The 27,717-nt window shown below is 43.7% G+C and overlaps 1 protein-coding gene across 1 annotated transcript; it reads left to right on the forward strand.

Moving 5' to 3' along the window:
• The first annotated feature begins 320 nt into the window (after nt 1-320).
• Nucleotides 321-26,832, forward strand: LOC149310142 (coiled-coil domain-containing protein 12-like). The gene is made up of 7 exons (XM_089533783.1): nt 321-419; nt 15,868-15,941; nt 19,443-19,522; nt 20,821-20,882; nt 21,988-22,022; nt 23,314-23,390; nt 24,892-26,832. Exons 1-7 carry the CDS (start codon nt 324-326, stop codon nt 24,969-24,971), a joined length of 504 nt encoding a protein of 167 aa, XP_089389909.1. The 5' UTR covers nt 321-323; the 3' UTR covers nt 24,972-26,832.
• Nucleotides 26,833-27,717: the final 885 nt, after the last annotated feature.

Below are 27,717 nucleotides of genomic sequence, written 5' to 3' on the forward strand. Positions count from 1 at the left end.
TTGAAGTCCAAAACACCTGAAGGAGCAAAGGTTTGGGAGCTTTGCTATATTCTATAAAATAGATATTCTATAATATAATATAATATATATGTATTATAATATATATTCTATAATACATGTTAGAATATAATATATATTCCATAATAAAACATATAACTGATCTCCTTTTGCAATTCTTTGGAGGAGAAGGGAAAGGCTGTCCTCCTCCCATCGATGAGCTGGGCGCTCTGCTCGCCTCCCTTGGGTTCGTCGATCGATGAGCTTGGCGCTCTGCTGACGGCCTCTGCTTTTTGGCCCATTGCGCCTGCGCAGTGCGCGGCAAGATGGCGGCCGCGCCGGGAGGGCTGCAGGAAGAAGCGCTGAAGCGGAAGGAGCGGCTGAAGGCGCTGCGGGAGAGGACCGGGGCAGCAGCCAGGCAGGTGGGTCGGGGGTCCCGGCTGGGAGGGAGGGAGGGAGGGAGGGAGCCGCTGAATGCCGGTGGCTCCGGAATGCGAGGGCTTCCGGTACTTGACAGAAAGGGGCGGAGCCTCTGGTGATGTCACTTGTGACGTCATCGTGGAACCATGGGATTTGTAGTTTGGTGTACCTTCCGCTGTATCTGCATAACCTTCTCAACTTTCTTTTCTGTTGTATTACATTTGTGTTATTTGCTTCAAAGAGGTTGCATTATTTCCTATTTTGTTATTGTTCTTGGCTATTATTGCTATGGTTTATCTTGTATCCTTTGTATATATTGGTTTTGCATACTTTTGTTTTATACACACACACACACACACACATATATATATATATTGCTTGTTACCCTTTTCAGCAACTATAGTTAAAGCTTATCCCTAGTACCCTTTCTTGTTTTTTGGTCTTTTCCAGTCCATTGCTTCAACAGTATCCCATGGGATCCTGGGATTTCTGGTTTGGTGGGAAGTTGTATAGACTCCTTTGGGTGTGTCTACGCTGCAGAAATAGTGCAGTTCGTTCCTGCTTTAATAATAATAATAATAATAATAATATAAAATTTTTATTTGTATTCCGCTTCTCTATCGAAGATAATAGAGGCAGCTTACCTATTAAAGCTCCATACAAATCCTCAAGATCCCCTTCCGTCCCTCCCCTAATTAGCAGAATTAAACAATGAAATATTAAAACAATCTCAAAATAAAATAATCCAATTGAAATGGACAACGAGGGATTAGGCACAAGGCAGTCAATGGCAGCCCTTTCAAAGCTAAGGCCCCATACAGACAGGCCAAAAGAAAGCTGCTTTGGGTCACTTTGGAGGTGTGCTGTTTCAATGATGCATGCGTCCTAAGAGTCCAGAAGCTGCGCCAAAGCTGTGCTCCAGTCCTAAGAACATGATTGTGGCTTTGGTGTGGCTTCTGGACTCTGAGGACACATGCATCATTTAAACAGCATGCCTCCAAAGTGACCCAAAGCAGCTTCCTTTTGGCCTGTCTGTTTGGGCCCTAAGATAGCAATAAGACGCATCTCCTCCGTCAGGCCATTCCATGGTCTGGAAGCGGCAAAAGAAAAGGCCCTCTGGGAGGTTGGGGTTAATCTGGCCTTTATAGGTTGCAATAATCCCCCCTCCCAGAGGACCAAAGTGCGCAGGGAGGATTCTATGGAAGGAGGCAATCGTGCCAATAGGTTGGGCCCAAGCCATGTAGGGCTTTAAAGGTCAGAACCAGCACCTTGTCCTGCGCCCAGAAGCTAATAGGCAGCCATTGGAGTGATGGGGTCACTTCTAGATTTTCCCATGACCAACCTGGCTGCCATATTCTGTACCAATTGAAGTTTCCGGACTAAGCACCAGGGTGGCCCCATGTAGAGCGCATTGCAGAAGTCGAGTCGTGAGGTTAGCAGAGCGTGTAAGTGATGGGGTCCAGTCCCATGGGATACTGGGATTTGTAGTTTAGTGGGGGGGGGTGTTTAGGCTTCTCTGGGTGCGTCTGCGCCGTAGAAATAAGGCAGTTTGGCACCGCTTTAAGTGCTGTAGCTCCATCCTGTGGAATCCTGGGATTTGCAGTTTCCGTCAGATATAACTCTTTGTGCTTACTCTTAAGACTGGATGGATGAGAGAGTAGAGAGGGTCAGTGCTTCCAGGAGAGATTGTACTCTTGCTTTTCATCAGGGGATGGCTCCTCCTCTTAAATAAGAGTTAAGATGCTTTACTTACATTGACCCCATGGATGTCGACTGAGGCTTTTGGGGTCAATTTTTGACCTACATTTTTAGACTTATACATGAGTATATACAGTAATCGAGTTTGAGACCACTTTAACTGCCCTGGCTTAGTGTTAGTGAATCCTGGGAACTGGAGTTTTGTGAGACATTTAGCCTTCTCTGTCAGAGAGGGTTCTGGTGCCACAACAAACTACAGTTCCCAGAATTCCCTAGCACTGAGCCAGGGCAGTTAAAGCAGTCTAGATTATTCCTGCAATGCCTCAGAACAATACACAGATTAACGTGGAAATCACTCCTCCCAATTTAGAGTCATATATATATCTTATATACCCCACTCACTTCCATGCCAGCATTCTCTGAAAATGCCAAAGCCACAGCTGCTGGAGAAATGTCAGGAATAAACTCTTCTAGAGCATGGCCACAGAGCCCCCCAAACCCACAAAAAACTATTTGGGATTTAGCTTAGGATAGTTTGTGAGATTTTTATTTAGAGGAAAGTGAAAAACATTCATTTGCTGTCCAGCCACCACAGTAAAGGACCCATCCTCTGAAACTGATCCGTAATAGAGTCAGGATATTCTGCTAACAGACACAGAGATGCATAAATAACCTAGAAACATTCCTAGTGATGAACCTTGTTATAAGGAACTTTTCAAAGGGTCAGCCAAACGCTTGGAGGAATAGACCTGTCAGTGGTAGTTAGCTTTAATAGGAATCTTGTTTGGAATGTTTTTTGAGGAGCAGAAGCTGGAGAGCAACAGGAGCTGACTATTTCCATGATAATTTGCTTATGAACTTTCCAGGGGTTAGCATGCAAGGTAAGACTACGATGAGGCAATTCCTTTGTTTTCCTCATTTCAGTAATTCCTTTAAAAGAAGCCTGCCTGCCTAGATTTAGCCCATGTTGGTTTGCATGCATCCACTGCTCCATGTTAAAATCTGCATCCAGTCCTGAGAAAACTGGACAGTGTGAACTGAACTGACAATAATGTAAAAGAGGAATGCCATTGGCCAGTCCCAGCTGTGACTTGCCCAAGTCCTGCATGTCATTGTTTGTTTTCAAAGGAGAAAACCGTTGCTCTGGTCCCTCCAAAGCCTTTTGTCTTTTAATTAAAAAGGAAGATGATAGCTGAAGGTTTGCTGGTGCTCTCCTTGCCGCTAGTGCCCCTGAGAAGCTATGGTCCCATGAATTATCCATGCTTAGAATAAAGTGATCTGTCTGACCCATCTGGCAAGATAAACCGTCTGCCTCGTCGCTCATGGTTTATTAATAGTTTGACTAATAAAGTTTTCTAACAGCTCTGGGAAACAGATTGCTTTAGACGAGGAGGCTAGATTCTGTAATTTGCTTTGGAGAGAAGCATCTGGGTGACATAAAACAGACCCAGCGACAGGCACTGCCACCACTGAGGATGTTTCCTGGGCAAATCCTATTGAAATAAATAGTTGTTGCAATATTATTGCTATACAATAATGGTCGTAAGACGCAGCGTGGCATAGTGGTTTGAGTGTTGGGCTTCAACTCTAGAGACCAAGGTTGGATTCCCAGCTCAGCCATGAAATCCACTGGGGGACCTTGGGCAAATCACATGCTCTCAGCCTCGAGGAAGGCCATGGCAAACCTCCTCTGAAGAAATCCTGCCAAGAAAATGCCATACAGGTTCACCTTAGCGTCACCATAAGTTAGAAATGATTTGAAGGCACACAACATCAACAACAAAGTGTATCTTGGAGGTATGTTGTGGAAGGCAAGAGGAAAAGAGGGACATTACACTATAGGTGGAGCGACTCAGATCAAGGAAGGTGTGTCCCTGAGTTTGCAATGCCTGAGCAACAAGACTGAGTCTCTTGGAAAGCTCACCTTCATAGTGGTGCCATAGGTCAAAGTTGGCTTGACTTGGTGATGGAACACTGCATTTAGTCTCTTGGGAAGGTCTCTGTACTCTTTGTTACGGAGATAGCTTTAGATGACCAAAGAAGTAAATTCTACATACCTTCCAACATTTCACAGATTAAAAACCAGGACACATGTGGCCAAGAAACATCAGAGTGTGATTCAGATGGCAAAGGTTATTAATGGGAAAGTACACACAAGCTATTTGCTACCTAAATCCCCTAAAGGCGCCAGATCCCACCTGATCTTTGGAGATAAGCAGAGTCATCCCTGGTTAGTACTTGGATGGGAGACTGCCAGTGAGTACCAGGTGCTGTAGGCTACATTCCAGAAGAAAGAACTGGCCAAACCATCTCTGAGGGTTCCTTGCCTAAGAAAATGCTATGAAGTTCATGGGGTTGCCATAGGTTGACAGGTGACCTGAAGGCGCATACACACACAACTTGGTTAGGAAATCATTTGTGCCTTACATGTTCGGCTTTGTTTTCTTCTTATTGTGTGCCTTCAAGTTGTTTCCAATTTATGGTGACTCTGAGGTGCTGTTTGAGTAAACAGTTGTTGTCAAGGCTCAGGTTGGATAAAAATGAGCGGATTTTAAGGGGGAAGTATGCTTTTAAAAATTTACACCCGCTTTTTAAAAATTTAAATCAGGGTTTGTTTGGTTTTTTAAAGAAAAAAACATTTTAAAATTATTAACTAAAAATAACCGATTAAAATGAGATCAGAATGTTATATTACAGTCAGTTTTTATAATCGATTGAAGAGCAAGCATAATCTTGCACAGAATGCACCAGTTATGGTCCTGATAGAGTTAAGCATTTTAAGCCCAGTTGAGTTCAGAGAGATTTGCTTTGCTCATGCTTTGGTTTCAAGTAGCAGGGCAAAGAGTACTTAAACCTTTCCATGGAAACCAAATTGTTTAACTTTAGTCAGATCTTATCCCTTGAGGACAGAGTCAGAACTCAAGATGACCTTAACAGATTAGAGAATAGGACCAAAATAAAGTGGATTTCAGCAAGAATAAATGTGAGGAGCTACATTTAAGTATGGGGAAAATCAGATGTGCATGCTTTTGAGATGGGTGACACCTGGCTTGGCAGCAGTATGCGTGAAAGGATCTAGGGTTCTAGCAGATCACAAGATAAACATGAGTTAACAGTGTGGTGCGGCACCAAATAAACCAATGTAAGTCTAGATGTAGTAGTACCACTCTGTTGTTCTTTGGTCAGACCTCATCTGGAATGCTAAGTCTAGTTTTGGGCGCCACAGTTCAAGAAGGATATTGACAAGCAGGAGCTTGTCCAGAGAAGGGCAACCAAGATGATCAAAAGTCTGGACACCAAGCTTTATGAGGGATGACCTAGGAGCTGGGTATGTTTAGTTAGGAGAAAACTGAGAGGTGGTGTGATAACCATATCTAAAGGGATGTCACATAGAACCTAGAATCATAGATATGGAAGAGACCCCGAGGGGCCATCTGGTCTAACCCCCTGTCATGCAGGAATACACAATCCAAGCACTCCAAACAGATAGCCATCCAAATTCTGCTTAAAAGCCTCCAAAGAAGGAGACACAACCACACTCCGAGGGAGCGTGTTACACTATCGAGCAGCTCTTACTGTCAGGACGTTCTTCCTAATGTTTAGGTGGAATTCCTTAGCTCGAATCCATTGCTCTGGGCCCTATTTTCTGGACCCCCTTTGGCCATGCAGGAAAACACAGTGTAAGCCCTCCCTGCGACCAATGGCCATCCAGCCTGTGTTTAAAAATCTCCAAAGAAGGAGATTCCACCACACTCAGATGGAGTGTGTTCCACTGTCAAACAGCCCTTACTGTTAGGAAGTTCTTCTTAAGGTTTAGGTGGGATCTCTTTTCCTGTAGCTTGCATCCATTGTTCCAGGTCCTGTTCTCTGGAGCAGCAGAAAACAAGCTTGCTACATCCTCAGCGTGACATCCATTCAGATACTTAAACAGGGCTATTATATCACCTCTTAATCTTCTCTTCCCCAGGCTAAGCATACCCAGCTCCCTAAGTCACTCCTCATAGGCTTGGTGATTTCCAGACCCTCACCATTTTGGTTGCCCTCGTCTGGACACGCTCCAGCTTGTCAACATCCTTATTGAATTGTGTCCCCTAGAAGTGGACACAGTATTCCTGGTGAGGCCTGGCCAAACCAAAACAAACTGAACAAGTTTGTTTTCTGCTGCTACAGAGACTAGAACAGTGGAATAGACTGCCTTGGTGGGTGGTGGACTCTTCTTTGGAGGTCTTTAAACAGGTTGGATGACCAACTTTCATGCAGGTGGCTTAACTAGATAGTTCTTGCAGCTCCTTCCAACTCTTAAGATTCTACAATTTTCAGTAGTTTATGCCCAGAGGATGGTGACCAAAATGATGAATATTCTGGGAACCAGGACCTATAAGGAATGATCCCCAGAACTGGATATATTTAGCCTGGAGAAGAGAGGACCAAGAGGGATATAGTAGACATTATTGAATGTCTAAGAAGCTTTCACATGGGAGATAGAGCAAGTTTGTTTTCTGCTTTCTCAGGAGTAGTACTGAAGCAGTCATTCAAGTGACAAGAAAGGAGATTGTGACTTCCTGACAGTAAAAGTTGGTTGACGGTGGAAAGGACTGACTTGAAGGGTGTTGGCATTTCCTTCACTGGAGAGTCTTAAATAAAGGTTGGAGAGCCATGGTCAGGGATGCTTTTCGGTTTTCATGCATTGGCTGAGTTTGAACTAGATCTCCCTTGGGGTCCGTTACAGTTCTGTGATTGAAATCAATGCTTGTTTTGTTCTTTGGGGGGGCGGGAATGGCGGCAATAATATGTCGTCAAGAATTAGAAACCACTGCCTATCATCTTTATATGCAGATCATAAACGTTCACGTTCTGTCACTGTACAGCACAAATTCTTTATTTGCACGCCGTCTCTTCCAACTCTGTGATTCTATGATTCTAAGCATTGTTCTGCCCAGCGATCATCAGCTTTGGTTCTGGGTTTAGATTGTGCTGCTATGTAGCCTCCTTGAACTGCATGTTAGCCATGCCCTCCAAATGCCAACATGCCTTCTTGATTCATGTTTTGCATTAATGAACTCTTCTCTGGGTCAGCCAAGTGTCCCAGTCAGTGGGCTCACAGTCATAAGGATGAACCCTAAATGCATACAGTGTGGTCTGTTATTCTTGTCTTGGGGATGGTAGGACTTATAGTCTACACAGTCTTGAGAGTACCAGGTTGGGGAAGTGGGGTACTCGGTGACCGGAATTTCTCCTGATATTCTAGGAGTTGCCTAAGGTTTTCATCTGCCTCTTCTGGAGGCAATAACTTCCAGTTCAGCAATTGCATATTTTATTTTTTGAACTACCCCAAACCCAGGGATTCAACTGGATTCCTCCTCCCTTCCCATACAGATTTTATTTCTTGGAAATGAGGTGTTGCTTGAAGTTGAGAAACTCAGGCTCTCACATCGCCAGCAAAGGTTGTAGGAGGTGTTGAAATCTCTCGGTTCAGTGCAAAGGATGTGACAGCTTTGAAGACTTGCAGTCATATTTTTAAACCTGTTGGCGCCAGTCGGTATACTGGTATAAATAATGAAAGTGGAAGGGGATTAATTGCAGATAACAAATGCTGAGCAAGCTGGCAAGACTGGGAGAATTTTCTAAACACATTTTACAAGTATTTGGGGAATGTGGAATTCATAGCAAAATACCTTCCTCATAAAACTGCACTATGTTTTCTTCTGCCTTCCCCTGCTAAACCCACAAATGCTCCAGTCCTGGACATTTCTCCCCTCTGTATGTTTATACCTTGCAATATTTCTTTCTTGGGACCCTGCAAAGGAACCAGAACTTATTTAGGTGGGGAAGTATTGGTTCTTTGGGGCTTTGTCTTCTCTTGCAGGTGTGAGTAGTTCTGTGACCCAACAGAGCTTGCTGGAAACTTCTGGAGCTAAGCTCAACATTTACGGCAGTAACTCCTGTTGCCTTTGTTCATCTCCATGGGTTTTGTTATCTTCAAACTGTCTGCTCATTGACTGCAGAAGTAGCTTAATTCAAGAAAGGAGATGACCATTTGCTTTGTAAAACCACTACAGAGATGTCTACTTGCCACTGCAACTAAGTTAGAATCATAGAGGTGGAAGAGATTGCAATGATAATCCAGTCCAATACATAACTAAAGCACTCCCAATAGATGGCCATTCAAGTTCTCTTTAATGACCTCCAAAGAACCAGGTTGGAGTCCACCATCCTTTGAAGCACTTCATTTTACTGTCAAACACATCTTACAATCAAGAAATTCTTCCTAGTGATTTGGTGGTGTCTCTTTTCTTATCATTTAAATCCATTGGTTCATTCCATGGATGTATTCACACTGCAGAAATAAAGCAGTTTGACAAAATTTAACTGTTATGGCTCCATTCGGTGGAATCCTGGGATTTGTAGTTTGGCGAGGTATTCAACCTGGTCTGTCAGAGATGTGTTATTGGTGTCAGACTTTTCTTTGTACTGTTCCACATTGAGAACACTGGCTGTTTTTTGAGGGGTCCATTGGCACAAGAGAATTAATAGTGCTGTTATTCCCTTTAAATGCCATGGTTCAGTCCTGTGGAATCCTGGGATTTGCAGTTTAGGAAGGGGCATTTAGAATCCTCGGCCTGAACCCTCTGTTGTCTCACCAAACTATAAAGCCCAGGATGCTGTCAGATGAAACCATGGCATTTGAAGTGGAATAATAGTGCTATAATTCTGTAGTGTGCGTTAGCCCCAGGGTTGAAAGATTGGCCATTTGGCTGCTTGGTTTTCTAGGATTGCCTTTTTTTTTGGTGGAAGCTTTATTGCAAAAGCTGGTTATGTGTCCCTCATATTTTTCTTAATGTACTTTGGCAATTTTCTGTCTGTCCTTCTTTCTCTTTTGCTTGGATAGGAAGGAGTTCCTCCGATTCAAGGTAATCTTTAATTGTTGGGTTCCTGACCAGCGCTGAGTTCCCCTCTTGTTTCCAAGCTTATCGTCGTCCAGAGATAACAGCAAGGACTGGGGCCGCCATAACTCCCTTCATGAAGAAGGGGATTTTTTTTTCAAGGACCTTCCGGTTTTGAAAGTGCAAATTAAATGTTTGATTAAAGCAGTAGTTCTCAAATAGTGGGGCGGGCCCCCCAGGGGGGGCGCGAGGCTCCGTAAAGGGGGGCGCAAGGCTCTGTTATGCAGAGGTGTACTTATAACAATTTTATAGACAAATGATACTATTTACAGTCGTGCGGGGGGCGTGAAATGTTTTCTTCTTCCTAGGGGGGGCATGACAGAAAATAATTGAGAAGCACTGGATTAAAGCATGCTTTTCTTTTTGGAGAACATAGGCCCCAGCTTGATAGCCAGACTTGTGTTTTTGAACTTACCTTTGTCAAACACCTCTGCCTTTTTCTGAACTAGCCAGAGGTTGTGGTTTTTTATATGCTTTTAAAAACATGGGGTCTGGCTAGAGAAATAGCTCTTGGAAACTAGGTTAATGATCAACTCCAAAAATGCACAGTTAGGTTTGTCTTGCGCCCACTTGGGAATGCTTCATTAGTATGTGCAAAGCATGTGATTTACATCTGCAAATGGCTCCCTGTTGTTTTTCCTGAAATTAACCTGTTAGGCTTGTTCAAAAGTGTTATCTGTAAAAGCCACTTCTGACTTAAAGATTATTAGTGGCGAGCACTAATTTAGCTCTTTGCGAACAGCTCAAGCAAAAAAGACAGGCCTTTGCCAGTGAGGACCGTGCAAGATTGGATATTTCTATATTTGGACCAAATTATTTTCCAAACATGGAAATGAATAGCTAACTGGGATGGATGGATGTATAGATAGATGATAGAAAGAAAGAAAGAAAGAAAGGGGACAAATGGCTGAAAATAAGTGAAAGAGCGCTCAGATTTGTTATAAGGCAGCTTCACACTGATAGGATTTTTCCTCTGTTTATTACTAGGTTGCTGTAGGCTTTATTTCAGAGGCAGAAACTGGCAAAACCATCTCTGAGCATTCCTTGCCTTAGAAAACCCCATGGAATTTATGGGGTTGCCATAACTCCGAAGGCACATAAACACACAAAAGATCTGACCTTGGTCCCTTTCCCCCCAAATATTGCAGGCTGGAAGTGGATCTTGCAGAACATGAGAAAAAAGATGCCTTTTTGGAGTACCACTCTCAGAATCTGGGAGAGATACTCCAAAAAGAAGAAACTTCCCAAAGCCCAGAAGGACTGCCAATGAATCCCAGGTGCTTTAGGCTCTATTTCAGAGGAAGGAACGGGCAAAATCACCTTTGAGGATTCTTTACGTTATGTATGTATGTATGTATGTATGTATGTATTTACTTACGGCCCTAGACCAAAATATCTGAGTATTTCATGCCTAAGAAAATCCCATGAAATGCATAAACCCCATAAATTGACATAAGAAGATCTGAAGAAGGCACAGAAACACACACATTGTGGATAGAGAGGGAGTAAGAAATGGAAATAAATGGTTCTCCCGCTTCCTCACTCCCTGAGTGTCCACTCTGCTGTGGTCAAGAATCCTCTTTTGTCTTCTTGCTCCCTGGAAATTTCGAGTTGTCCTGTGTCGATTTGCTGATAGCTTCTTCTTGGCTTGCTAAGAAATGCTTCCTTCTTTCGGAGGGCTGAGAAAATCCCAGGCAGCTCTTTTATTCTTTGGAGTGCCCCGAGGGGAAGTGTGTGCAGCCCTTTGATAAAAAGTCCGAGAGTGGAACAATCCTTATCTGCTTGAAGTCTCCATTTAAAGCCAGGAATGTGGCTGCCGGGGCAGTAGTTTTAATTGGAATCTTTTTATAAACAAATTGGTTTCTAACTGCCTGTGCCCTTGACATCTTTTCTTTTTTCCGGTCCAGTGGTGGCATGTAAGGGTGATGATGCTGGTTTTCTCCATAGAAAGAGCAGGACTACAAGGTTCAGGGTGTTCTGCCTCCTTCTGAGGCAGAAGACCCTGCAGATTTTGCTTCTCTCTAGAAATAAGGAACTATGGTGCAGTACAGACTGCCCAAAACGCGTGGTCTCGCGCCGCTGCCAGTTGCTCCGTGAGGGAGCTGCAGGAGCCAAACCGTGCGGCTCCCCCGCGGAGCAAAAAGAAGCCCCAAAATGACACTTCTTCTTGCGTCCCGGATGGGACGCCGCAAGGCGCTACTCGCGCACTTGCGGCGTCATATCCGGGGCGCGACATGCGGACACTATGCGCCGTTTTTACGCCCCCGTCACGTGCTAGGGGTGAGGCCAGTGTGGACGCTAGGTCCTCGGCCAACCCCTAGCACGTGACGGGGGCACCGCAAAGGGCCTATCTCATAGAATCATCGGGTTGGAAGAGACTGACCCCATTCTGCCATGCAGGATGACCCAAAGCACTCCCAACAGATGACCGTGCAGCCTCTGCTTGAAAACCTCCAAAGAAGGAGACTCCACCGCTCTCCAAGGAACCATTTTCCACTGTCTAACAGCTCTTACCATCAGGATATCAGTGATAAAACTTTGAACTTGGACTCATACATGAGCCCCAAAAGGTTGCTAGCTGGGGGATATGGGGATGCCTGCAGGTCTCAGGACACAGCCAGCTCACCTGATAAACCTGGATCTGAGCTGTACGAGGGCTTTACAGGTCATCACCAACGCTTTGCATTGTGCGCTTGAATGGTATGCCTCCTTCTGGGGCCTTTGCCACTGCATTGGCTAAGGCTGAATCTATACCGCAGAAGTAATGCAGTTTCATACCACTTGAACTGCCATGCTCCATGCTAAGGAATTCTGGAATTTAATTTTGTGAGATCTTTAGCTTTTCTACCAGAGAGCTCTGATGCCACCACAAACTACAGAGGATGAAGCCGTGACGGTTAAAGTGGTGCCAAACTTCATTATTTCTTCAGCCTAGATGAAACCTAAGTGACAGTGCTTTGCTAGCATTTTACTTTTTAAAAAGCATTTCTTCTTTTGCTGGCATTTGTAGGCTTAGTGCAACCTTTTCCCTTCAAAAATCTGCATACTTCCTGACCTACCTTCCTGGGTTCATTCAGCAGAGGGAGCAGACTTTTTTATTAATTTGAGGTTCAAGGAAGCTTTGAGGGATATTTGGGTTTTTGAAGTCCTTTCCCCTGCATATTTGGGTTTTTTTCCTCCTGCAGGAAGCCATAATACACTGCAACTTCCATTATTTCCATAGCAACCCGCTGTGATTTAGCAAGGATTACGACTTCAATGAGGACCAAGCAACATGAGCTGCCGCAGCTTTAAAATTTGCTCTGAGGCATTTGCTCTTGGAAACCAATGGAGGAGATAAGCACATTTGCTCCATGTAGACAGGAATTTTGTAAAGATCTTTAAATTCGATGTGCCCTTACAAAAGGAATTGCAATTTGGGCAATTTTTCAGACGCTATCACCCTTTTGCAAGCACATTCCTGCAGAGATTCAGAAGGAAAGTAGTCAGATTCATGCTGGTAATGGTCAAATGTCCAGCTGCCTGTAATGTTTTTAGCCTGTCTTGTTGGAATCCACTCCATGAGTCTCTACCATAGAGTCTTCTGGCCATTTGCAAAGGATTCTTGGAGAAAGTGGGTAGGACAGGGTTAAAGTTAGCCTGAACAATTTAGTTTGACCCAGAACTTTGAAGAATTAGGGTTTGGGAGGAGTAAAACTCCCAGAATCCCTCAGTCAGCCTGGTCCCATGCTGATCAGAGGATTCTGGGAATTGAACTCCAAACAAGCAAGTTTTCAGAACTTTGTTCTGTCTCTGTTCTTCTTGGGCTCCTTTCTTGAAGGAAGAATCAGTTGCACTCTACACTTGCAAACATTTTGCTGCCCACTGGATGTGATATTCCACCTTTTTCCTTTATTCCTATTAAGTGTCTGATTTGGAGGCAGAGTGTTAACCATGTAAGACAGTATTTCCTAAATCCAAGGTCTTCATAATTTCTCCTAAATAATTAGAGTTCTATGAATATATAAATTGAAATTTATGATTATAGAAGATGGGAAGAGAACTGACTTTTCATGTATTCCTCAGTAGCAACCATGGGAATGCTTTTTATTTGGTTTGGTTTTTAAACCCCTATTTGCTTTCGCTTAATTTTTATATCAAATTTTCCATACTGAGGAATGCATGAAAAGTCAGTTATGCTTGGTTTACCTTCAGAACAAAGGAGTTGCCAGTAACTTGGGAAGGAACCGAAAGCATGTTTTGCTGTGCCTGAAAGCATGGGTCACCACCTGCCACCTGTTAGATGGAGTGCGGCCAAACACAACTTTTCCACCATCTGTCCACCTGCAAATGCAAGGGCGCATAAACACAAGGCTCACACAAGGTTACTTGGTTTGTTGTTGTTAGCCGCCCTTGAGTCAACCCCAACACACAGCAACCCTGTGGATGAGACATCTCCAAGATGTCCTTCACTGCTTTGCTCAGGTCCTGCAAATTCATGCCCATGACCTCTCTGATTGAGTCTATCCACCTGGCATATAGTCTTCCTCTCTACTACCTTCCCTACCATTATTGTCTTTTCAAATGGGTCATGTTGTCTCATGATATGTCCAAAGTACAACAGCCTCAATTTGAGAATCTTGTCTTCTAGAGAGATTTCCATCTTGATCTATACTAGCACCCATTTGTATGTCCTTTTGGCTGTCCATGGGATCCTCAGCACTTTCCTCCAGCTCCACATTACAAATGAGTTGATTTTCGTCCTATCCTCTTTCTTCTCTGTCCAGCTCTCACATCCATACATGATGATGGGGACTACAGTGGCTTAGACTATTCTAACTTAAGTGGTCAGTTGTATAGCTTGACTCTTTAGGATCTTGTATAATTCTTTCATAGCCACCCTTCCTATTCCTAGTCCTCTTCTGATTTCTTTTCAGCTGAAGATCCCAGCTGGCTCACAGAACTGATACTGTTGTCAGAAAGACCAAGAAAGGGGAGACTATGGGATAGTTGGAGATACCTGAAACTGGGCAGGGTTTTCTCAAAAATAGGTTGAATCTACTGTGCGGATAAAGGGGGAAGAAAATAGTTGAAGCATGGCTCAAAATGCTGGTGTGCCCACAGTGCTCTCTTGGCTACTAATTGTTTGCTTCCAACAACAATGTCCTGTCTCAAAATCCTCCCCAAAGCTGCACCTTTGCTACACCTTCAGCAGACCGCAAGCTTTTGCTGGAGTGCAGTGGGGCAATTGGCTTCCTGGATTTGAAGGACTTTACTCTACACCTTCATTATTAATCTTGTTATATTGTGAACCATATTATTGGGAAATCGACCACAATTTTTTAGTTTCCACTCATTCCTCCCTAAGACAAAACATTTTCCCAATCCCTGTTTCATATTTGCCTGCATTTTAAAAAGAATCTGAATAGCTAATGTTTTACATCAGATAAATTCATGGGAGCAGCCAATGGAAAAACACAGAAGACTCTGGTCCTTTCATGAATGCACTTCTTGGCTATGGAAATTAATGTGCATGTATCAGTCTGTTAAAAAATGTCATTGCCCAATGTGCTAAGGTGTACAGTCATAGAGTTGGAAGAGACCCCAAGGATCTCAGTCCAGTGTTGGCTGGTGGGTGAACTTGTAGAAAAGATGCCCTAGTTTAGGAAAAGTGGTTGAATTGAGGAGTTGGTTTCTTGGGGGAACAGGTAGAGGTAAATGGCAGAAGCTGAAGAGAAACTGGCCTGGCCAAGGGCATCTTGATGTGGTGGTAACAGATTGTTAATCATGTTTTAGGACTAGGATGGACGTGGCTGGAGAAGCTTGTATAGGGCTTCCAATCTATCAAAAGGGGACCAACCAAGAGAAATCTTGAAGGAAACAAGAAATGGTGTTTGACGTTCTGCTAGTTCCTGGCTTTTGCCCTGGACTTGATGGGATTCAAGTCAAACAGAAGATTTCTCCCATACCCTATCAAATGACAATTTTTAACTTCAGTTGTATGAACTGCCTTCTTCTGTAAAAGGCTTGTTCTTTGCAAACCCTTTTTCTCACATCATCCAGTCTGGCTGCTTCACACCTCCAGATCTAAGGGAGGAAAGTCACTCCTCTTGTTCTCATGTTGCTATACAGACAGAGCATGGTCCCAGTTTTACTTGCTGCCTTGGTATGCTGTCTCTGTTTCTTCACCCTATGAATTCAGTACAGCTGCATTGAAGTGCCAAAGGAGGCAAGGTTTATTCCAGCATTTATTGTGGATTTGACCTTTTTTAAAAGAAAAAGAGAAAGACAGAAGTTCTGCTGTATAACAGTGCAACCCAGACTGTTGGTGGTTTCAGCATCATTATTTTGAAACATTGGTTCAGTTAAAATAATAATAAATCCATCTGATGTAGCCCTTCAGTAGGGTCTCTGTTGGGTATTTCCCTCTCCCATCTCTGGCTTGTTGTTTGATTTGAACTTGGTTGAGTAAGGACGATAATGAAAGTACAAATGCTGAAACACATAAACCGCTGTGCACGACCCAGTTGCCACCACAGAGCTAATTCCATTTTCCCCTTGCTGTGTTTTGCCTTTCCAATTTCTCTTGCGTAGTCAACTCTCAGTAGGAAATTGCAGGGGAGGGGAGTGCTTTTGGAGTGAAATGTGATTAAGCCCAAGTACTGAAGGGTTTTTTTTGGGGGGGGGACGTGGTAGCCTGCGACACCATTGGCATGCTGTTCTTGTGGTCAGCCCTGTGTGCCTTCCCCTACCCAGCTAGCAAAGCTTTCCACCTGGTGAGTTATATCATTTCTCCAAATTCTCTTTCTCTTCTCCCTGCTCCCAGCAGAATAAAGATGAAGCTGCGCCAGAAGCCAAACAGTTCCGAAGTGACAACGAAGAGGAAGAGACACCAAAGTACAAGTAGGTTTCTGCTCCTGCTCTCTGCCATTTAAGCATTTTCTCACCTTTGCGGTTTGGCATAGGGATGTACCTCTTCATAGAACTTCATTCTTACAACCAAAACTGAATAATTTTGTTACTGTTTTCTCAGTCTAAGAAAGAAACAAACTGTTCAGTTTTTGAGGACTTTCTTGGGGTGAGGAGAAAACAATAGCAAAATTACTCAGTTTTTGTTCAGTGTTTGAACATCGTTTGGTGTTTGGGACTCATTCCACCCCCCACCCCCCCAAAAAAGCCAGCATGTGGCTTTTGTTTGCCCAGAAAACAGCATTTCGGGCACATAAAATTATGTTCTGTGCACAGAAAGCTTGCTTTCTATACCAAAATTGTATTTTATGCACAGTCCGCATCACGTTCTCCCCCACCCAGAATAAGTTCCAGTCATACTCTCCTCATCAGGGGGTTCCCAACACTGGGGGTACCTACCTACTCTTTCCTCTGTCATAAGACTAAATTTACACATTACATCCCTAGTCTAGCTTAGCCCTCTACAAATCCCTGTTTGCAAATCAAGAGCCATGTCATGGACTTGCTCAGGAAGGAAAAGCCAGTTCGTTTCTAAGGTCCGAATTTGCTTTTCCTGTCAACAGTGCTAGAAGGTAAGTGAGTTGTGAGATGTCATGTTACCTGATCCTGAGGGTGGTGAATAATGAATGCCTTGGATATTGCCTTACCTGTTTTTGCTGATTAGGGCTGACGGGTGGAGCATACTGTAAAACGGAGACCTCAAGTGGCAACGTAAGACAGAATTGTAGAAATGTTGAGCTGGGGGGGGGGGGGGGAGAGAAAAGTGCATACTTCCGTTGTCTCTTTGGCCTTGTGAATGGAAACACACTGACAGATGACTGGCTAGGTTCTCTCTGTTTACTTTTGAAATATCCAGTAATGGAGGTATTGTTACTATTTGAGTGTATATGTTCTGTTGTTTGAAAGTTCTTGCACTTAAAAATGTTTTCAGGCTGCTATTCGAGCCCACACCTATGGAGGAGGAAAAATGTAGGCACATAGCCATTTCTGAATCCTGTTCGGAGGAAGGAGGTATCAAATCAGTTTGATCCCAATGTCTGGAACCTAAGAATTTGAAATACTGCACCAATCCTGCATAATCACTCCTATTCCCCCCTTTTAGTCCTGCAGTAGTACTGAGAGGACATTAGCAGAGTATTAGTAATAATTTTCTTAAGCCACATATATGCATACTATGTCTGTCCCAACAAGTGAAGGGCTAAATATCTGTCACCCTTGGTCTCACCTGTGTCTTTAGCTCCTCACTCACTCTGCCACCATCATTTTATATCTTCCTGATCCCTGTCTTCCTTCCCTTGTCCTGTTTCTCCTCTCCGTTTGGAAATAACATTGGCATGGGTTCTTGGTTGGCTTGAGTCCCAGTGTTGGGGAGCAGGCAGGATATAATTGAAATGATAATGACAATAATAATAATGGTGATGGTGGTGGTTGGCATCCTGTTGTTTAATCCCAACTAGAGTAGACCCATTGAATCAGTTGTTGGACAGTGAATTAACACATACGGTAACTCACTGTTATCTATGTGTTGACTCACTGTCAACAGGAGTGAGCCTGGTAAGAACAACAGTGATGAAGATGATGAAGGTGCAGTGTAGAAGGGCAGCCAGCAAAGCAACAGAGGTAACAGCTCAAATGTGGTTCAGGGGTGGATACTTGGGTAGTAACTGAGGTGGCCAATTTTCTGCCCCTGAGCCTCTCTGCGGAGCTGCTCAGACAGCCCCAAATGGTTTGAAATGGTCAGCAGGCTAATCCAATTAACCAGTAAAGCAGACTGCCCCAAATGGCTCCAATGACAAAACTGGAATGGCTACAAGTCCACTTTAAAAATGGTATATTGTAAGCCTGAGGACAGGGGAATGTCTAATTAACAATTTGTAAGCCACTCTGATAGCCTTTTGACTGAAGAGCGGGGTATAAATAAATAAATATTATATTTTATATTTTTTTTATGTTAAACAGCACATTGGGCCTCATGTCTAATTAGAATTGGAAGTGCTGCTCCCAGAAGCTTTCTCTTTTATTTACTTTCTCATTTGGGGCACAGAAAGGATTGTCCAGGAGTTTAGAGGGGCCAGGAGCCATGAACACAGTCCCTGAGGCCATCTGCGGCCCCAGTGCTGTGTTCCATGCACTCTTGGTGAAGGGGGAGAAATCTAAGGCAAGTCTAGCTTAAGGGCACAGGCTTGGGCCCTCTTGTAGGGGACGATGGGGGAGCCTTCTCTGTCCAAGGAAAGTGTGTGTAAAACTTTCTCTGTTTCCAGTGTTCTTGCACAATGGTCCTGGGCAGAGTTTTTCCAACCTGTCAGTGGCCTTATTAGTTCCAGGCTGCCTCCCGAGAATGCAGTCTCCCCACTGTGACATGCTTTGAAGACATGCTGGAGATAGCATCTCTCACAATTGCTCTGACCTCCAGCCTGCCTTGATGTCCTGGAGCATTGTTGTCCATTCTGTTGCCACGTCAGGATACGGTAGACTGAGGATGTGGGGCAGCATTTTGTAACAGCCAGTTGGATGTTTTGCCTGTTCTGTTTTGTGGATGGAAGTGGGCCAAGTCCATTAAACTGGAAGCAAAAGGGTGGTCCCTGGTCCTCTTAGTTGGCAATTCTGAAAAAGGCCTGCTTGGATCCAAGGTGCTGCTGATCAGTCTTGAATCTGCTCTCTTTGGGGAAGATAACAGACCCACATGGTGGCTTATCAGCTTCAGTTTCATTAAGATGGCAGTAATTGTCTAGACTTGCTTCAGGCCTGGATTTGGGGCAGAAATCTACTAGTTTGTGCTGATATGCAATCTTTGCAAGAAGATATGCACCCGGATCACTTCCCTATAGATGCTCCAAGACCTCAGAGGTCTTCAGCATCATTAGCCATTGTATCCTTCTGAACTGGCTGTAAAGAGTTGGAGACACTGCTTTGCAATGCTTCTTGTTCAGTTTGTCCAGGTAAGTTCCACAATGTAGTTCACTCCCCTCCCCCCCCCCCCCAAATAGATAGGCTAGTTCATATGAATTCCTCTCCCAATGCCAAACCGGCCTTGTTTCCTGGATGACCTTTTCTGCTCCAAGCCCTGGGTTTAACTGTTCTCTCTTGACCTGTTGCAGATGTATGCAACACAAAAGCAAAATAATGCTTTAAACAGCCTTTTTTCTGATGCACCTCTGCTGAGCACTACACACAGCCTGTCTGTCCTCCCCAAACAAGTATAAATGTGTTTGGAAAACAGTCCTTGTGATTTCCTCACGTTGTACTTGCTCAGCACACGCAGACACTATGGATAGATCCTATCCAGAATTAAGTATGCTTGGCTTTTTGTCATGATAAAATCCTGGGGGACCCTGTCGAGGCTCAGGCAAGGGACCATACAGTAACCTCATATAATCGAAGTGACAGCATGTGCAAGGGTTGGAGCTTTCTCAGTTCTCCTCTTCTCTTTTCTAGGGAGCTCAAGTTGCGGAATTATACTCCAGAAGATGAAGAACTCAAGGGTCGGACGGTGCCTCAAGCCAAGCCTGCCTCAGGTAAGGGCCTGTTTGGAAAGAAAGGTGTAAGAGCTCTGCTGAAATAGACTAGTCTTACCTAGAACTTGGAAATTTTACTTTTAAAAAAGCTATGGGCCACAAGTCACAGAATCTTCCAGGTAGCATTTGGGGGGCTTCTGAGAACTGGAGTCCAAAATACAGCCAGGTTCTTGACTCACCCAGCAATGACCAAGTGAAATCCCAACAGAGGCAAAGTCACAAAGGCAGAGCCCACTTTCTCTGGCTTATGCTGCCTCTGAAGATTTAAAATTTAAATACTGGCTTGAACAACCACATTTTTTAAATTAGTGGGTGGTGATCCTGGAACCAAACTCCCACAGATGATGAGGGCCCACTGTAATAATGGTTTGTGATTTGTGGTTTTTCCACTTTCACAGAGGTCCTATGTCCCTAACCCCAGCAAAGGTGGAGGGCCCACTGTAATTTGCTAGAGATCAGGGCGCTTCATGGCTGCCCTGATACAGGTCTGCTTTTCGTTTCATTTCTTTTTTAGACCAAACTGGTCTGGCTGAGAACAGAGCTGTATTTCATCTATAAACCTTTTTTCTGTAGCTTTCCTAGAGGGCATCATGGGAATTGAAGTGCCACACAATTCCCTAGGCCTATTTCCACTTGCTAACCCTCACTAGATTATAACCATTGATTCAGTAGGATTCACATAAGTGTTGACTTACCCTTCAGAAGTTTATTAAGTGGATCTGTTCTAATTGGAACTGGTAACTGGATTTCAGATGTGGAGATCACTGGAAGTTTCATGTCTCCTTAATTCAAGAGTCTCCAAATCCAAACAGGACCCCCTCCATATGTGTTGAATAGCTACTCCCTGCACCCTCTAGTTAATCTTTAAAAAGCATATTTTGGGGGCTGAAAAAGGACCCCCATACCTCAAGGCTGTTTTTAAGCCTAAGAGACACCTTTTTGGTAAATCGGGATTCAACGTAAAACAGCTGGATGGTATTAATGTGGCAAAGTTAACCCCACCACTCTCTAGGGGACACAGGACTTCATTTTCAGAGGGGTCTTTGACACAGTTTGGGGTTCTGCATGAGGTCCATGGACTGCCTTTGTTGAAGGGCAGGGTCAGCTTACAATGCCGCAGTCCCATGAGTGTTGAGAATCAGAGATTTGCTCTGGAAATCCCTAGAGAGCTTTCCAGCCCCCCTCCCGCAGGCTTTGTTTGTGTTATCCTGATGTGTTTGTGTTTGTTTGTGTTTCCTTTGTTTGTGTTATCCTCTGAGCCAACTTGTAAAGTTCTGCTTTTGTCTTCTGCCCTCTAGTGGAAGACAAGGTGAAAGATCAGCTGGAGGCGGCCAAGCCGGAACCGATCATCGAAGAAGTGGTATGTGTTGACCTTCCCTATCTTTCAGTCAAGGGTCGGAACTTGGAGTGGGAGTGGGGGTCAGGGACTCACGTTGCCCTCTCACTGCTCTAGCAGGTTGCCTAAATGTATGTTGGGTGGCCAGAAGTGACATCAGTTGACTTTTAGCTCATAATCAATTTTAGCACCAGATCAGCCATTTTTGGTGGTATCTTGGAGGTGGGTTAAAGAGTTTGGGGAGTATAAGGAGGGAAATTCTGAGAACCAGTTTAGCGTAGTGGCTTGAGTATTGGATTTTGCAGAACAGGGTTCGAATAGCCATTCAACCATGGAAACCCATTGGGTGACCTTGGGTAAGTCACACTGTCTCAGCCTCAGAGGAAAAGAAACTTGCCAAGAAAACCTCAAGATAGGGTTGCCTTAGGGTCACCATAAGTCAGAAACAACTTGAAGGCACAACAACAACAGCAAGGAGGGAAATTGCTCTGAGCCACCATGTTTGCATGGCAGTTAATATGATTTTGATTCATTTTCAGATAATTTTACACCTGAATTTCCTTTTCTGGAATCTTCGATTAGTCTGGAAACTACCCAGGGTACTGTGTGGATGCAAGGAAGGGATTTGGGGGTTTTGCCATTGTGAAGACATACTTTCCTAACCCCTGCTGTAGATGAGGTCTTTGGATCTCCTTTGTTATGATAATAATTAGTAGCACATAAGAAAAGATTTTGGCACCCTATGAGAGGAGGCCTAAATACCATGAAAGCACCAGATCCTGTCTGATCTTGAAAGTTAAGCAATGTCAGCCCTGGTTAGTACTTGGATGGGAGACCATTAATGAATACCAGGGGCTGTAGGCTATATTTCAGAAGAAGGAACTAGTAAAACTGCCTCTGAGTATTCCTTGTCTAGGAAATCCCGATGAAATTCATGGGCTTGCCATAGGTCAACAAGCAACCTATGGCTTGAAGGCACATATGTATGCATGGAGACCTCCAGATCTTCTTCTTATCAACAGTCCAGTACAGACCTTGCAAACACAGGGCAGATTTGGCTTCCTTGGACAAGTCTATCCACCTGTAATGCTGTGTATAATTATTATTTTTTTCCTTTTGCTTTTTATAGGATTTGGCAAATCTTGCACCCAGAAAACCTGACTGGTGAGTATGAAGATCTGAAAAGGCCTGGAGGTCCTTTCCCATCTCTAATTTTTTTAAAATATAGAAAGATAAAAGTAATTAACCAGACATGTCCAATGATCCACTAATATGGTCATCAGTAATGATCAGACTCTGGCAACCAGCAGGGAAAAACTCCAGTTTACTCCACAATAGCAAAGAGCCAGTGTGATGTAGTGGTTTTGAGGGTTTGACTACAGCTCTGGAGACCAGGGTTCGATTCCTCTCTCAGCTATGGAAACCCATTGGGTGACCTTGGGCAAATCACACTCTCTCAGAAGAAGGCAATGGCAAATCCCCTCTGAACAAATCCTACCAAGAAAACCCCATGATAGGGTCACGAAATATTGGAAATGGACTTGAAGGCACACAATATCAACAACAGGAAAGTCTAATGCAGAAACAGACTGGATTGCAGCTTCTGTCAGCCCTTGTCAACTTCTGTGCTGGCTAAGGCTGATAGGAGTTACAGTCCAACAACAGATTGGAGGGCCACACTTCCTTCATCTCTGGCTGAGGGAAAATTCCAACTGTGGTGTCTTCAGAGGGAATTACAAATCTGACACTTACATTGCATGGCAAGGATCTTAACTAGGTTCAATCTCACTTTCCTTTTCTCTCTCAAGTTCTTTTTTAAAAGCTTTACAGTAGCCCCTTCCAATTCATGGGGGATCCGTTCCAGACCCCTTCGCAAAAATGGCAATTCGCACATATTCAACTCCTGTAGAAAAGAATGGTGTGCCTGCCCATGGCGTGTGTGCAGGACTGCATGCAAGCATGCGCTGCCATTTTATTAATGGCTGCATGTCCCTTCCACGAAGAGCAACACCGCGGATTCCAAGTCCACAAAAAGGGAAGGACAACTGTATTTGGTTTGATGGCCCCTGACATTTTAAAAATGATGTTGACTCATAATAGCTATGGTGATAATTCCTTTCTTTGAAATGTACTTCTCTGCTCAGAGCACTTGGAGATATTGCATGGGCCATAAATCAAGACTTTCCTCAAAGGACTGTCAGTTCAGTTCAGTCGCTTGCTTCTTTTTTCAGCCAATGGCTGTTTCTTCTCTAACACTCTAGATATGTTCTGAGTTTCCTGCAACCACTCCAGCATCTCAGGGTCCTGTTTCTTTCTTCACTTTCTTGGCCCCCAACCCTACGAAGGACTGGCCCTTGTGGTCTCTCTGTTGTGGCTCCACTCTTTCCTCAGTACACAGGTGTGTCTATGCTTACCTGGGCTCAGTTGGTTTCAGTTTCCTCCTCTTTCTCCTCAGGGACTTGAAGCGAGATGTAGCCAAGAAGCTGGAGAAGCTCGAGAAGCGAACACAGAGGGCAATTGCTGAGCTAATACGTGAGTGATTTGTTGGCAGGTGGAAAGGTTACAGGACTGGGAACAAGACTCAAATGGTGGAACCAGAAGCTGTGAACTATGTTGAGAATGTGACCATTTTCTTCCCCTCAGATGGCTTCCACTCCTATTCTTCTCCAGGGCATCCTGGCATCTTTGCTCCAGTAGTAATTTTGCCACACAGTGCCTACCTCCTACTATAAGAACTGGATTTTTATTACTCTTTCATAGATACTGAGTTAAATGTCCACATTTTGCATCCTGTTCCTGTACAGTCATTTTGCTACCCCAAAGACTTCTGCTTCTAGAACTGGGTTGTCTTGGGAAAGAGCCTGTACAGTGTCTAGAGGAACTTTGTAAATGATGCCTAAAAGTGTTAGACTACAACTCCCATCATCTTGAAGCAGCATGGCCAGTGTTGAACAAGGACTAGGGAAGCCTAGGTTCAAACTCTCCACACTTACTCAACTGTGGTAACACGGTGGCTTTTATTGGAACCAAAGAGGCATCAACATTTGTATAAAGTGTTTGGAGTAAGAGTGGGGACCCTAGATAATACCTGATCCTTGTTTCACCTCTGTATCTTTCTTGGATCTATGTATTCAAGCCTTTTGCTTCGTTCTTACCTGCAAAGATCACATCCCCCTTCTTCAATAGGTTTTCTAGTCTCTTTGTCCATTTTGTGTGGGAAGGAAGCATCCCTGGGGATCTAATGCCAATAAAGGTTGCTAGTTTATATCCACACATGAGAGCCAGCTTTATATTCCTATACAATGCTTGTGTTACCCCAAAGGCTTCTACTTCTAGGGGCTCTTTTAACCAAACATAGGTCATCTTCTTTGTCCATTTTCTTTCTGATCTTAAGATAGATTTCCCAAGGCAATAAATATGTTTTTTTTAACCTTACAACCAAAATGGTGAAAGGTGTGGAAACCAAGCTCTATGAGGAGTAGCCTAGGAAGCTGAGTTCCCAGAATAACTCCTATCTCTACCACAATAAGCTCATAGTGCACTAGCTCTGCTGTACTCTGCTTAATATGGATACCAGATATTCCTACAACTTTAAGCCACTTGCACTGTTTTACTGACTTACCCTTCAGGGTGGTTGTGGGTATTAAAAGGGGAGAGAACAGTGTATATTGGTCAGTACTCCATAGAATAAAGGAGAGTTAGAAATCTTCTCTCCAAGAAGCGTTGGTGCTGTTCTGTACTCTGCATCCTTCTGCTTCATGATAAGGAATGTGGCAGCAAGAAGCACTAAGCTACTTGCCTAGAGAAACCCCAGGACTGTCTAGATGGAAGTCCTACTTGCTGGGAGTATTTGGATAACTGAGCATTCAGTCCTGTAACCATGATGCTGTAGATGCCTACGAAAGGGAAGGAGGGTGGGAGAGAGGGAAGCTTATATCCTATGGTGTGAGGTTATGCTTTTCATTCTCTACACATTGCTTAAAATGATGTAACCATGACAAATGCTGAAGGGATGTCTCTGCCTCCCTTGTAGGAGAAAGGCTAAGAGGCCAAGAGGAGAACTTGGCATCGGCGGTTGACTCAGCAAAACAGGACGGAAGTGATTCGGACTGAAGTTCCCCTTCAAGCCAAGTTGGGAAACCTTCTCGTGATCCTCTCGGGTTTGGCTCAGGTGGTCAGTGAAGAAATTTCCCACAGTTTCCTCTGCTTACAGGGCTTTGTTGAAACAAGAGGGCCAGGCATATTTGATTCAGATCCACAAAATATAAAGGCATGCTGATGTGTATGTGAGACTCATAGCAGGGAGACAAAAGCGTGAGGCATCTCAGGGAGTTGTTTTTATGTAGGAAAACCTCGGGGAGATCAAGGAGAAAAGGAAGATAAAAGGACTGAAGAAGTGGATTGCAATTACTTTCAGGCCTGTGTCCAGGGGAGATAACATCTGCCCACAGAAATGATTGAACAATGCCAGAAGAAAGCCTAAGGAATCACTGTAAAAGTAGATAACCCCAATTTGAGAAATTGCTGGGTAGGCGGCAGCCCCTTGAAATTATCTCACATGTGTTACAGGTACTTGCAAGCTGAATAAGTCCATGAGCAGAACTTGGAAAACTTGATTTTGTACACTACAACTCCCAGAATACCCCTGCATGGCCAGTGGCCATGCCAGCTAGGAGAGCTGTGCAAATGGGTATATTTTCCAAGCTCTGCTGATGAGCAGGACTTTGCAAACCTGTTTGCTGTAGTAAGTGCTCAGTAGCCATGGTTAGCCAATTCCATGTGTGCTCAGAGGGTGCCTTTTCAAAATAACTACAACAAATCCAGCAACAATTGAATGTGGTGACTGTTACAGGAGGCACTCAAATGCAGTTTGGGCTCCCCCAGATTTGAGCAGAGCACACCTTCCTGATGATTTTGACTTCTTCTGAATGCCTTTGCCTACCCAAAACGCCAGGCCTCAGCTGCAAGAGTTCTCCTGACTGATCTGTTCCCCCTCCACAGCTACAGACTGAAACCATCTCTCAAGGGGGACAATGTGCTAAAACAGCAAGATGTCTTTTTAAAATAATCTTTGTTCAAGAAACACAAAACAAATACACAAACTTTTAAAATAAACAGCAAACATTAATAAAAGAGAATCCTCCATTCCAACCATATCCCATTATATCATTCCTATGGTACCCTTCCTATCGGTCTTAAACTTATCTTTTATCATAGTTTCCTAAATCCCATTCACATCTAAAATCTAATATCTTAGTCTTCTAATGGAAATCACATCTAAGATGCTATTCAGACTTCCATATTCCTTCTAACATACTTTTAACCATTATCCCTCCTTAACCCTCTTTCCAACTTTTTTCATATTTCATGCCTCTTCCATATATCTTCTACTTTCCCCCTTCTGTTTCTCATCCCTTCTTTGAACAGCAAGACGTCTTTGAACATCCACTCTGTGATCCAAGTCCCTCCCTACACTTCCACCCTTTCAGGCCTTGGTGGACCTGAGTTGGCCTTTTAGGTGGCCCTGGCATTGAGGTGGTGCAACTGGTTGCCTTGGCAGGAGCTCCTGTCCTCTTAGTGTGGTGCACTTGAAAAAATACGATCCTCCTTCCTCTTGGTGTTCTAGTGACAGTAATAGATTGGTCCCTGCTACATTTTGCATGTGAAAGAGGGGCAGTATTACTTTATGGGTCCCCTGAACCAGTTCTGAACGGAGAAGACAAGAGAGGAAAGAAGACCTCTGATGTCTTTTGTCGTAGTTTAACAGCCAAGCAGTCCTATATGAGTCCTCTCTCATATTGTTGCCTTGAGATGTTAAGTTTGCATCTTAACATCTCAAAGCAACTTGGAATATATGTATGTGTAGACACACACACACACACCCCTATGCCACTCCTTGAGATCTAATTTTTATTCTCAGACCAAATTGTACTGGTTAATATGGAATTATTTTTTTATAATAAAAAACTACAAAAGTGATGAATAAAGCCTTGTATGTACTTTGTAAATTATATCCTTTTGGGGAAAAGGATGGGAAAGGCAGCATCATGCTCAGTGCCTTATTCCTCACAAAAGTTTCACGTACCAGAGGAGCAGCTCTGTGGATTTCTAAAGCTTTCACATATTCTCCTCCCAACACTGGAGAGGGTTTTTGTTTTCATCCGCTTCTAAACAGCTGTTATCTGCAGCCAAATTTCATCCAGCTAATACAAGCTGCATTCTGCTAAATATTTATGGAGGTTTCAGTGAGGCGTATGCTTGGTGTGTACTTCTGACACACTCTTGACTTCTTCACACAGTACTGGAAAGCATGTCTCTCCTTCTTTCACAAGAGGAATCCTGATTGAAGAAACTTCTGGGTGAGAAAAGTGGTCAAGCAAGCTGGGCTGGATTGGGCTGCAGTCCCAGGATTTCACACTGTTGGCTTTGCTTGTCGGAACTGATGGAACTCGCAGTTAAACAGCTACAGACACTAGCCACCTCTGAAGTTCTGGAAACAGGCAGAAACTGCTTTTCTCTTTCCTCCTTCTTCCAAAAACATGTTTTGGGATAATTGGAAATACATGTAATTTTTAAACCTAAACTTATTTTACTACTTTTGCAACAGAAAATGATTCAGCAGCTACCATATAAGCTTGCATTATTAATTGAAAAAGGAAAAATATATAGAAGCTTCACACACAGTGTCTGTGAACATTTAGAAGGGAATGCCATAATCACAAAAAATCAACATGAGCTTCAGAGAAACAAGTCATGTCAGACCAACCTGATTTCTCTTACCAGCTTGGTAGATGAAAGGAATGCTGTGGACATAGGATATCTTGGTTTCAGTAAGGCCTTTGTCAGGGTTCCCTGTGAC

The sequence above is a fragment of the Sceloporus occidentalis genome, unplaced genomic scaffold (assembly GCF_023333645.1).
Source record: "Sceloporus occidentalis isolate IW3139 unplaced genomic scaffold, rSceOcc1.0.p SCAF_7, whole genome shotgun sequence".
NCBI lineage: Eukaryota > Metazoa > Chordata > Lepidosauria > Squamata > Phrynosomatidae > Sceloporus > Sceloporus occidentalis.